This window comes from Choloepus didactylus, chromosome 1, assembly GCF_015220235.1.
Source record: "Choloepus didactylus isolate mChoDid1 chromosome 1, mChoDid1.pri, whole genome shotgun sequence".
Taxonomy (NCBI): Eukaryota; Metazoa; Chordata; class Mammalia; order Pilosa; family Megalonychidae; genus Choloepus; species Choloepus didactylus.
The window spans coordinates 119,616,949-119,629,595 of NC_051307.1; the positions used below are offsets into that span (position 1 = coordinate 119,616,949).

At 31.9% G+C, this 12,647-nt stretch overlaps 1 protein-coding gene across 6 annotated transcripts in view; it reads right to left on the minus strand.

The window, feature by feature from the left end:
* NLGN1 (neuroligin 1) overlaps positions 1-12,647 on the minus strand; it is a 931,345-nt gene that overhangs the window by 505,823 nt on the left and 412,875 nt on the right. For 3 of the 6 annotated variants that reach the window (XM_037840470.1, XM_037840477.1, XM_037840462.1), the window contains exon 3: positions 5,775-5,834. The exons of the other annotated variants lie outside the window; for them this stretch is intronic. In XM_037840470.1, coding sequence (XP_037696398.1) covers positions 5,775-5,834 — 60 coding nt within the window. The remainder of the gene's footprint in view (positions 1-5,774; positions 5,835-12,647) is intronic. 6 annotated transcript variants of the gene reach the window in all.

The following is a 12,647-nucleotide window of genomic DNA, read 5'->3' on the forward strand; positions in this document are numbered from 1 at the left end:
GATTATTTGCAATTTTTTAAAATAAAAATGCAACTTGGTTACACTAAATCATTTATGCTCCAATTTGTAAACATAATTACAATACTGTGTTGTATGTGTGCAAGAAGTTTCATTTCACTACTTGAGTACTAACTTCACTAAAGTCCTATGTATCTCTGCTCCTGTTATAGTTGTATTTAGGGCACTGTCATTTAAATATTTACTAGGAAGTACAGGTCATCTGCTCATTCCACCTAAGTTTACCCTTTGGGAGAGAACAGACTAAACTAAATTGTTTTCACCAATTTGTGTAACTATTTATGCTTTATAGCCCCACTTTGGGCAGAATAAAGCCAAGTCCAAAGGTGAAGGGCTAAAATTTAGAGTGATGTTAAAGTGATTTCTACAGCTCTAAATTTTAACCAAATGTATTTGCCTTCCTATGATACTTTCTCCACAATTATGTACAAACATCATCCAGGGAAATTACATGAGAAAAATATGAGATAATTTTAATCAGTATTAAACATGCACTAATTTCTATAAAAATGCTAATCTGTATATTTGCAAACATGGTTTAACTATTATATAGATGGAAATATTATATATGCATGTGTCTATGATTATGAATATATACATAAATGAAACATTACTATTATATAATAGTATGTGATTCCTTATATACACAATTTAAACCAAATTACATCAAATGTATTATAGTTTTTTAGTGCCAATGTTGAAAAGTGTCATTTAAAAGTACAGTTTTGTTCCTTTATTTGACAATTTTTGTCAAACTTAGTTTCCCTACATTTTTACAATTGAGGCATCAGATTTCAAGATGGGCTAATAAATTCATTGAAACAACTGATTATTTAGAGGCTGCATTACTTTTCCTATGAAAAGGATGAACAATATAAATGCCTTGATTTTTCTACTGTAATAATAAAGTGATTTCTTTAAATTAAAGGTTATCTTAGGATCAGGTATTGCAGCTCAACTTGCTTGTCCAAATTTTCAAGTTGGGGAAATGGCTTACTGCTGAACTTGGAGACTTTTTAAAAAGACTATTTGAATTTGACTTAATATCATTTTTTAAACTTACCCTCTTCCCCCCACCCCCGAAAGAATAGTGTACATGAGAAGAGTGTCTTGTTTTCGGTGGGAGAAGGATGCTTTGACATAGAAACCATCAACTAGACACAGCTGCATTTAGGAGGGGAGCAAATTTATTTTCTTCTTGTATCCTTGGAAGGGAAAATGATATTCACTCATTTGTAAAGATTTGGGAGCTTGTGGAGATGTTAGACTTACACAGAGGAAACAATCCTTTTGAAATTGTTAAAGCATGGACCTTAAATGACTGTCTGCTGCATAGAGTTTTAGCTTCCTATTTTTCTCATATGGCTGGCACTGAAGAAGCAATAATAAATTATTAAACTGAAATCATTAACTGACTGTTCACAGCAGACACTGTACTCTGCTAATTGTATGCTTGGAGGTAGCACAGAGGGAGGCTGTTTCAGAAGTCTTCTTTAATTAAAATTACATAGAATTACAGAGCACCAACTGTGAACAGTAATGAAATCTTGGTAGAACCATTCTGTTCACCTGGAAAATAATACAGGCACACACTGAGAAGACATGCCACATTTTATACCTAATAACTAAATGAAGTGGGCATTATCAAGAAAGACTAAAAAATATGACAATATATTCTAGGGGCTATTTTGAAGAGTATCTCTTTATTTTACTTTGAGAATTAGACTTGAAAGGATTATTGCTAGTTTGGGTTGGATTTTAATTTTCAATTTCTCTTTTCAAACTTTTCAAAGATTCCAGCCTTGCATAAGATCTTAATAAACCAAGCAATTCTTTACCAGAAAGTTCCATAGAATTCTAGTACTCTGCCCTAAACAATATTTATTTTTCCTTGAAGCAACCTGATATTAATGCTATAAAGAACATTAATTATTAAAATAGGTAAAATTCTTCTGCTAGTGAAGTTTGAGAAAATATAATATTTCTGTTACAAAACAGCTGGAATATTTTTAGTGTTTTGCAGAGAGATCCATTATAGACTTATTTTTTATGGTGTTTTATCACAGAAGTCCATATTAAGCTTTATTTTTCTGCAGTCTACAGGTCTTTTTATGTTAATGTAAATATAAGCAGCTAAAATTATATCTCTATATACTTTCTTTTTAAAAAAGAACCAGAATTTTTAAAAAGGAAATCTACATATCAGATAACCCATCATTAATTAGCATCAGCTATTGCTATCATTTTAGCAATAAAATTTGGGGGAAGTATTTTATCTTCTGTGAAAATGTATTCAATGTAATTTAGCCAATTATGATGAATTTATTAGTGCTAAGTTGTCATTCTAAATCTTGTCTCATTTCCTTCCTATAAAGAAATGGGAATATGTATGCTACAGATTTCACTTAAAATTTCTGACTTTGCCTAAACTCCTGCTACTGATTTCACTAAAATCAGAAGAACACTCTCAGAGATCTTAACACTTAAGTTAGTTTCAGTAAAACTACAAATGTTTATCAAGTGTGTTCATATTTTCTGTTATTTGTGATTTTTTAAGCCTTGCTAAGCACCTTATCTTTGAAAAGAGTGGGATGGTAAGAGGAAGAATGCTGCCCTGATGATTAGTTTTCTTTTAAATGTTTTTATAGTAAGAAAGTATTTTAATTTTCTCCAGATAGAAAAAGAATAAACTAGGAATCTGAGTAGACACTTGACTATTAATTTTTGTAACTATTTTATTTTTCTAATAAACCAAAATTTTAAGCAGATGTAGCAGGTGTCAATAGACCCAAAGTAGTTAATAGGGATTTATGTGTGCTGGTAACCAGGATTTGGAATAACAGTTCCCTTTAATGTTCTTAGTAAATAATTATTACTCACATAACTCCTTAAATATGTTTACTAGTTTCTTTCTTCTTAAAGGATCTATCAAATTTTTAACTGCCTATATTTTAGAGGCTTTGGCAGTTAACAGTTTTAAAATTGTGGAGTATTCCCTCCATTCTGGTATATTGAAAGACTTTCAAAATATTCTTAAGCCTCAATTATCTTCATGAACTCACTTATCATTCAGAATTATCAGAAATAATATAGAAGTGTTGACCAAATGTTTGCTTGTTAAACCAAATTAATACAAGCAAAGATACATTTTTAGTAAAAAAAAAAAAAAAAAATGCAAAAATATAAAAGAACAAATTTTTAAAAGCTCTATGTCAGAAAATAATCACATTTGTATATTGTTAATATTAATGTTAAGGAATTCTTATTATAGGCAATTTAACATTTTGAAAAATATTTCTTAAATTGCCAGAATAAATTGGGAGATATCTGAGGTGTTGCTTTTAACCATTTTTATCACTTCAGACAAATTTTCTTTTTAAATCTATGGAAATACCCTGTAAATGCTCAGTTCTTTTGGGTATTCTAAAATTAATAAAAATGATTAAATTATGTTTGGACTAAAGATGGTAAAAAAGTGATGGTAAAGACACAAGCAAAAGTTAGAAGTAAAGATTACCGCTCCACTAGAAAACCATCCATTAGATATGGGTTGAGGTACAGGTTCCTGTCAACGTAGGCTCTGAAAGCAGTGACTGAGATAAGGACCTGGAATTAGGGAAGAGGAGCTGGGCAACTGAAAATAATGGAAAATTCTAACAACTGACCAGAAGTAGAAGGAGTAGCTTCAAGTTTTTTTTTTTTTTTTTTTTTAATGGGGGATATTTGAATTTATCTTTCTTGCTTTCTAAATAATTCTCCAAAACCAAAACAGAGGAATTGACTGACCCTGCGTTAACATCCTACACTTCGAGCATTTAAAAACATTTATTGATTTGATAACTTTTGTGACTCACTGGCTTAGTACTTAACCCGAATACTACCTGCCAATTTAAAGAGGTTGTAAGATGTTTTTAATGGCTATTTAAAAATGTTAAATGTGTTTCAAATGAGGTTTATAAACTAGATTCGCATTTATAGGACTTAGTTCACTAGGTTAGCTTAGAGGTATCTATTTTTAACATGTAAATGTCTTACTCAGAACTGCTTTACCAAGGGAAAAAAGGAATGATATTGAGTCACCAATCAAAATATTTTTTTAAAGGAAAATAATGATGTGTACTAAACTTGTAGCTATATTGGAAAAATCTGGAGTTTAAGGTGGTAAACATTAAGAAGTCCTTTTTGTTTAGGTATTATTTAGATAAATATTGGTGAATTAGGATTGTCAGAGGATTCAGCAAATTCTAAATCTCCAAATAGAAGCACTTCTTTAGAGCACTGGTAACAGTAACCCATGTTCTACAAAGCCAATAAAAGACATGAATGTTTGAATAGCTCAGATTTCTGAGAAGTGTTAAAAATATTCACAATTTGTATTTTGATATTATAAGTTTATTTTTAGCTATTTAGCATTCAAAGTGATAACTCCTGGGCAGCTATGATGATTTACTTCAAATATTAATGAATGCTTTGTGTTTAATCTTTAATCCACTGCTGGTATTCATCGAAAATGAATGTTTAATCAAATGTCATAAATTACATTTATTCAAAACATTATAAAAATGTTAACACAATATAATTTTTAAACTTTCACTACTTTGCCTCTATAATTTAATTTTCTACTGTAAAGGAATTTATTAAATATGTATGTAAATGGGAACAATACAAATTGTTTGGTAAAGATTCACTTATCCATAGTTCTCTTGTAACTAATGGAAGTAGAACTTCTAGTTTGGTTTTGGAAAATCTTTCATGCCATCTTATTAATATCTTTATGAGATTTAATTTCAGTTTCTGATACGTAGTTTTAAATCTGGGATTAAGTAAGCCAGAAATTATAACTAGGGTAACATTAAAATGAGCAAACAGACAGAAAGTCTTAAATGGAATCAAGATGAACTGAACCAATCAAGGGGCCTTTATATGCACTCAATTTACCACCAGCTGAAGGTACACCAACATTGAATAAGAAATGTCAAATCAATCTAGTGAGTATTTAAATTTAAAAAAGAGTAAATCATAATTGCTGACAGAAAAGTTGGAAAGAGAACAGTTTTGATATTGGTGAAATAGGGAATATTTTATTACTTATAATTGACAAATTTTGAAAATCAGGCTATTTTCACTTACCAATCTTAGAAATTATGCCCCTTTGAAATTAAAGGATGTCTAAATAGTCTTGTTAAAAACTAAACATAACCAGAAACTCTACCTAAAGCACTCATTGTTATGAACCTAGAGAACTTAGATGGTTGTAAAACGTTTGCTCAAGAAACACTTTATATCAGCTTTTAGCTGTTCCTTCATTTTTTTAAGGTGTGGGTTCCTTTTAAACAAATATCAAATGCAAAAATGAAACACATTTTGATATTGGGTAAAATATTTACATAGATTAGGAAACATGCAAAATGGGTACAGAGACTACAAGGGAGAGATTGTTAGTTCAAAGAATACGGACAAATTTCAGTCAAAATGTGGGATGAAACATATCAAGAGTCAGTTCAAGAAAACAAAAATATGCCCCTCTTTTTAAAATATTTTAATGATTGGCAGCAAAATGTAAAACTTAACATTCATTTCTTTTAAAAAATTAAAAATGTATATTTATATATAACAACAAGCAAGAAGACAAAACACATTAAAAATGGGAATTAAAAACAACTCTTCAAAAAAAGACAAGAAGTAAAAAAATAGAAAGGGGTGGGAAAAGTGATTGAGGCCCTTGTCATGCAAATAGATTTGGTGGAAAAAAATACCTTCATCTTCAGCACCGTCATTATCACCTAAATCATCTGTCTGTTTCTTTGTAAGGGGACCTAGGATTGAAAACGGAGAAATGGAGGAAAAAAAAAAGACAATTCAAGAATAAACAAGACTGAGGGGGAAAAAATAAATGTAAATACTAAAATTCTCAAGGATATTTCCAAAAAGAATGGGGAATTGGTTACATCAAAGTTGATTCTCCTTTATTTAAGGAAAAAAAAAAATCCCTATTCCCAAAATATCTCATAGATTTGGTTTGTGAATTTATTTAGCATAAAAAATACATTATGGTTTGGAATTCAAGTTATAAGCTAAGAAATGATTTTTTTAAAAATACCCACTGCATACAAAAATATAAACAGTTTTATTAGTTGAAAGAAGTTAATTTATTCAGTGTCTTTTCTAATTTAAATTGGCAACAACAACACAGAAAGTAGGTCAAACTCATTCTTTAATTTGGGATAATATAATACCATTTGGGAAAACAAAGACATGAACATGTATAGGGTGTTCTTTTTTCTTCAGTTATTTTTGTTAAGCGCACTAACACTTGGGATTTACACATTTTTTAATTCAAAAGAATTTTTCCAAACTGTGACTTTTAAAATTACTTGTTATTACACAAATATTCCCCCATGTGCATTGATTTAAATATTTGCAGTGGATTTAAGACTTTTGCAACCTGGGCAAATGTATCAACAGATAATCTCATCACTCTGGCAGAGAAAGGTACCATCAGTGGAAGTCAATGCTTAGCTATTAAAGTAGTTTCAGAGTCAGGGCTTATATTTCATAATCAATTTAGCAATATAATGGAATTATGCCCTAATGCAATTTCATGCCCACTGTAGTTATTTATAATAGGATCATGGTTTAGGAGAATAATTATATTAAAGCACTGTGAATGTTTAATAAATGTTTTATTATTCTTAACAATGCTAATTTGCTAGAATAAAGCAACACACCAAAGGGGAAGTCAAAGGCCATATGAAAGTAATTTTAAGTGTCACATAATTGACATACTCGGCACACAAAAAAAGCAAGCGAAGCCCCACATTCTCTTTTTGTTTCCACAACCATTTAATTTAGATGACGTTTCATAATCCTCATGCAAAAAGCAATCATTGCAAACACAGGACACTCAAGTTAAAAGACAGCCAATCACATAGCAGCAAGCAAGAGAATTTTGTCATGCATAAAGTAACATTCATAGAAAAAGGAGGACAAAAGGTACTGAAAATCATGTGTTAATTTCAATAATATAAATAGTAAAGGTGCAGCATTAACTGTAAGCACACTTCATAGGGAAGGATTGTTAACATTTTGAGAACTATTTCTAAATCTTTTCAGTGATTACTGCGCATTATGTTTGTAATTCAAAACTAAACCTACAATCACAACCCTCAAAGAATGAAAACCACCATCCCAGAAAAAAAAGGCAAAAAAAAAAATGATACATCATTCAACTGTGTTTCATCAGCACAGAGAGACAGCCTCAAAAAATAGTATTAACTGGCTAAGATCAAAAGACAGGAAATTCAGAAATTGATAATGCAATTGAATGGACCAGCTGACTATCTCAAAAGTAAAGGTCATGGTTTCAAGGTCATTCCAAATACAAACTGGGGAAATGTACACAATAAATTATCATAATTTTATAGTCACAGCAGCAAGCAATCATTTCATTAAGAGAAAACTTAAGTTAAAGCAACAGCTTATGTTCATTGGCACTCAGTTAGTTGCATGTTCATGGAATTCTGCTTTTCTTTCATATCACTCTGTTTAAATGCAAAAAAAAAAAAAAAAATCCACCCATGGAATTATTTGATGTTCATGCAACAACACTGGTGCTTTTCTGAAAAATACAAATATTTTTTTAATTTAAATTTTAAAATTGATGTAAAAGAATATATTTGGAATATTTCAAATTTTAACACATCATCATGCACAATGACCAAAAAGTAGATTAGAAAATTACATTATCAAAGCTTTTATTTTTCTATAATTACCTAAAGCAGTAAATAAAAAAAAACTTCAGCAAATATTCTTTCTTGCACTCCTATTTTCAAGGATGCTACACAGATGGTTTTATTTTCTGGTTAACAAGACAGAATAATTGCAGTGGTAGTTGTTATTTATTGCTGCCAAAGCCACTGTCTAGTTTCCAATTTTAACTACTAAAACTGCTTAATTCTTGGCCATGTCACAAAACCACTGAGGTGAACTCAAAATTTTATTGCTGAATCATCAGTTTACTAATATTTGGAGGCGCATGTAAACCTAACCCAATTAAATAAAATCACTCTTCATTTTGTGCAGCCTCTACAAGGTAATTCTCTTGGACAGTTTCGATGAAAGTGTCTTCCTTTCTCCTCTAAGATATTCAATACTATCTGTCTGGCTGCTTCAGGAAATCTTGCAGGTTCTTCAGTGTCCCAGCCTTAATTTTACACACTTTACATGCACTCAGAATTTCTAGCTCTTAGATCTACGTTAAATGTGAAAGTAAGAGATTTCACTTATTAAAACATGATCTCTCACTGTAGCGCTTGTGACACCGCAGCCCCGCCCCTGGCACCACCTTGCCGCCCAGGCCTCCACTGACGTCAGGCAAAGTTCCCTAGGCTGCGGAAATGGGGGCGGGGAGTAGCCAGGCCTTGGAGACCCCGCTGGGTTCGGTGTGACTTCTATTAGCTGCATTGAGCAACAGAACCATATTTGGGAAGTGCCCCTTCTTCAGTTTGGTGACCATGAAGTGATGAAAACATCTGAATGACATGCTGCTCAGTGAGCTCCTGGAACCCTGAGAAGTTTAACTCTGCCTTTACTTAAATGATGGCTACATGGATCCAAGGAAGTGAGAAGCACTGTGTAATGCCTCTGGATGCCTACAATTACAGCTGGGACACTATTGCTTCAGCCTCATTATTTTTGCCAAAGCAAATCAAAGGTTCAAGCCAAAGGGAGGTTACTTCCCTGAAGTTTCTTAACTTGCGAGTTTCTGCTGTATATTGGGCACACCTGTGAAAAGGGATTCCTATTTGGAGTAATGGAATAGAGTCACAAACACTTGGTGTGGTTTGTAGCTGATTGTGCACACAAGGCTCAGCAGAGAAGCCTCTATTTTGAAATGGATATGAGGGATGGGAGGTTGTTTAACTGAAACTAGATGACAAGAGAGGGAATAAAAAATATAGGACTGTGGAGCAATAAAAAATACACCAAGGAAAACACATGGACTGTATGAAGAGTACATTTTATATTATAAGATATCATTAATCAAATGCTTTGGAGGTAACCCATTAATGCAAACTTGAGCAATAGGGTAAGCATATAGTTATTTCAGGTTATTTGCTTTTCTAAATCTTTCCTTTTATTATAGGGTGGTGATTTTTGATGTTTTTGTGTTGTTGTAATTTATAGATAAGGTTTAAAATGAACTGAATACAATGAAAGAAACAAAATTAAACTTCTCATTTAAAAAATAATCACCATGAAGGCAAAATAATATTCTGCTAATCCAGCCTAATATTCAAGTACTAAATTCCATCAGGAAGAAACTATGAAGAAAAACACAATCTGCGGAATATTCCTTAAAGAATGGTTCAGCAGTTTTGTAGTATGTCCAGATGAAGGAAGTAATTGAATTATATTCAGATGAAAGAGAATAAATATACTTGAAATAGGAATGCAATGTTTGATATGAGACTGGACACTGTGCTTGTTTTGTGCCTTTCAACATTTCTATCATTATTATTACTATTAGCATTACATTTTGCTTGGTCTATAGGACATGACTGAGTAATTGTTGAGGTGTGGACCTGGACCCTAGATGAGATATTTGTACTACAAACAGGTTAATTTAATGATTATGGTAAGGTTGCTGTGAATTCATAAGAGAACGTCTATGTTCTTAAGTGAAATACTACAACAATAATTAAAGAAACTGACATTTTTTACACATAAATTTCCAATTGTTGAAAAACCTTATTATACAAGGGGTATGAAACAATGTTAACCTGGTGAAAATAATAAATTCAATAAATGCAAAAAAAAAAAAAAAAAACATGATCTCCCACTTCTTTGCCTGTGAAACATTGTTCTCTATTGCTATTTAACTCTGTATCTGCATAGTAGAGAGGCCATGGAAATGACACTGGATATAAGGAGAGAGGTTTTTTTTCATCGGTAGGATAGTTGAGCCATTTTTTATGACATTAACTATTATCTCCTTCCTATTACAGGAAGCTGCATACTTCTTAAATGATGTGGGATAATAATTACATGCATACATTGCATAGGACATATTTTACTGAAGTAAATCTGAAGAGTTAGAAACACACACAGATGTAACTTGAGCATCATAAATATATGGGAACATCATCATCCTAAGGAGGATTAAGTAGAGAGCTCTCCCAACTAAAGAATTCCACTTATTCGATATTAAATAACACCTTATTATTAGATGATACATTGTTCCCACCGTATGCATTCCAGCAGTATTTTAGTTATTCCAACATAACTGTAGGTTTTTTTTAACATTCAGAACTTTCTACACATCTGATTTTCGAAGATTTCCTGGGAAGAGGAGGGCTGATAACATTTTCTGGCAAAACTGATTATAAGAAGAAGGAAAACAGATTTCCTTTATCCTTTATGCCTAAAGACACTGAGAATGAATATCTGAAAGGGTCCAGAGAGAATCAATGATGGTTCTCTGAGGAGGCCTCAAAAGAGTAAACTTATGCCCGTGGATTATAGAAACAGATCCCTACATAATCTTAAGATTCCTTTTTCCCATGTTGAAATCAAAACAGCCCACTGCCTGAGCTCTCTTCTTTCTTAGAACATCAATAATGCTGTTCATTTTTACTTCATTTTAAACGGTTACAATTGATGTAACTGCTGAAGTTAAAGCATTTAAAATAAAAAGAAAAATATTGTAAGAGAAAATAACTACTAATATTCTTATGTAAATTAAACAACCAAATTTTAAAGACTACACATTCCCCTAAGTTGAGCAACATGTTTTCCAAAAAGGTAGAACATTTATCCTTCAAACAGAAATAATAGATGTTAACAACATTCCAACTACAGCTTATGCTTCTTTTAAACTACAAATATTGCATTTTCAATACCAGTTTAAATGGGTATGTTAAAGGACCAAAATATAAAGCAAATGAGAGACCCCTATAACCTGAGCGTAGAAGTGATTTACTCCACCTTGAAGCGCTATAGAATCTGTCCTCCCTGAGGAATGCACACATAACTCTCATTAGAGTTAATAGGAAGTAGACCTCATGTCATTTTGAAAGGGAGTGAAAGTAATTACAATATTTATATCTCCCATAGGCAATAAATAGATTCAGTTCTAAAACAACAGGACTAAGAAAGGTAAAGGGAATTCCTAACCATGAATTTTGAACTCATTTAATTCCAAAATAATTCCTTTACAATTAGCATAAGCATAATTCCAATAATCAGCCTTTACCAAGGATGTGTAATTCATTCATTCATTTCAGAATCAGACCACAACGCTTTTTTATTAAAAAAAAGGAATAAAAATATCAGCATTTCTCTAACTGATGAATAATTATGAACTCTGAAATAATTATTTTCCACCCATATTAATGCTGCTTTTTATCATTCTCTTTGATGAAGGGCTAATATACTTTAGGTCTCTAGTACATTAGAACTGATTATAAATTCCTTCATTATAGGTTCAATTCAGCAGAAATTAACTGTACTCTGTGTCACACATATCTGCAAAAGGCAAGTGGGTCGAGAGTATTATTAGTTCCTGACTTAGAAAGCTGGCCATTAGAAATGTGTCCTTCTCACAGCAACAAGCCTTTGAAATTTTCAGGATAATTTAGAGTTCCAGGCTCTGGAGAGTCCCTGGGTAATAGATGGAAAGCCCTGGCTAGCGACCTGACTTTTCTCTTTCCCCATCCTCTTTCCCCAGAAGCCTTTGAGGTACACTGACACTAAAGAATTCCTAATGCCATTTCTACATAATGAAGAATTGAAAGGATGTTGCAATTGTTCTTCTGGAGCAATTGGAAGCAGGCTAAATATTTTGGGGGATGCATTCTTTTTGACAAAATGTAATTTAGAAAACTTAGATCAAAAATGTGAAAAATCTGTCCTATTCCACATGGAGTGCAATGCCAGAATTCAATACATTTGAAATAACAACAGCGGTATATTATTGTATTTGATTTTTTACAATGTTTGACAAATATTAAAGTGTACTGTTTTAAGAAACTAGATATCATAACAGTTGTCATCATTGCAAAGCTATTGAATTTTACCCACTGAAATTTTGTTGATAATGGATTTTACATAGCTAGTATAGTATACCTCTTGAGAATACAGAAATGAGTGAGAATGATGATTTGGGCTAATATTCAATTTGATATCAGTATGTTTAATTAACTAAATGTTATCACACTTCTTAAAACTATTGACCACATAACTGCATACAAATAAATGATAGCTGCAAAATAATTTTCTTCCTACATTTCTGGAAACTCTTTCAATTACAAAACATAACATTTTTGAGCAATGTCATAAATCTGCATAATGCTAAAATAAAAATAAAATGCTAACTACTGTCACAAGATACTGGAAGAAAATTTTCACTTTCAAAAGAAACTGTATCTGTGCAAATCTTAGTGGGGATACTCTGCCATTCATGATGTCTGGGCATCTTTTGGGGTGAGCTTCCTGTTTAGACTAGTGGCTTATTTGTACACATGGAATGGAAGGAGCTAGATACCGGGGTATGAGAGCAGCAAGTGCACCCTATTTTTATCTTTGTGTTGGAAGAAAGACCTACATGAACACAAACTATATACTTCCAT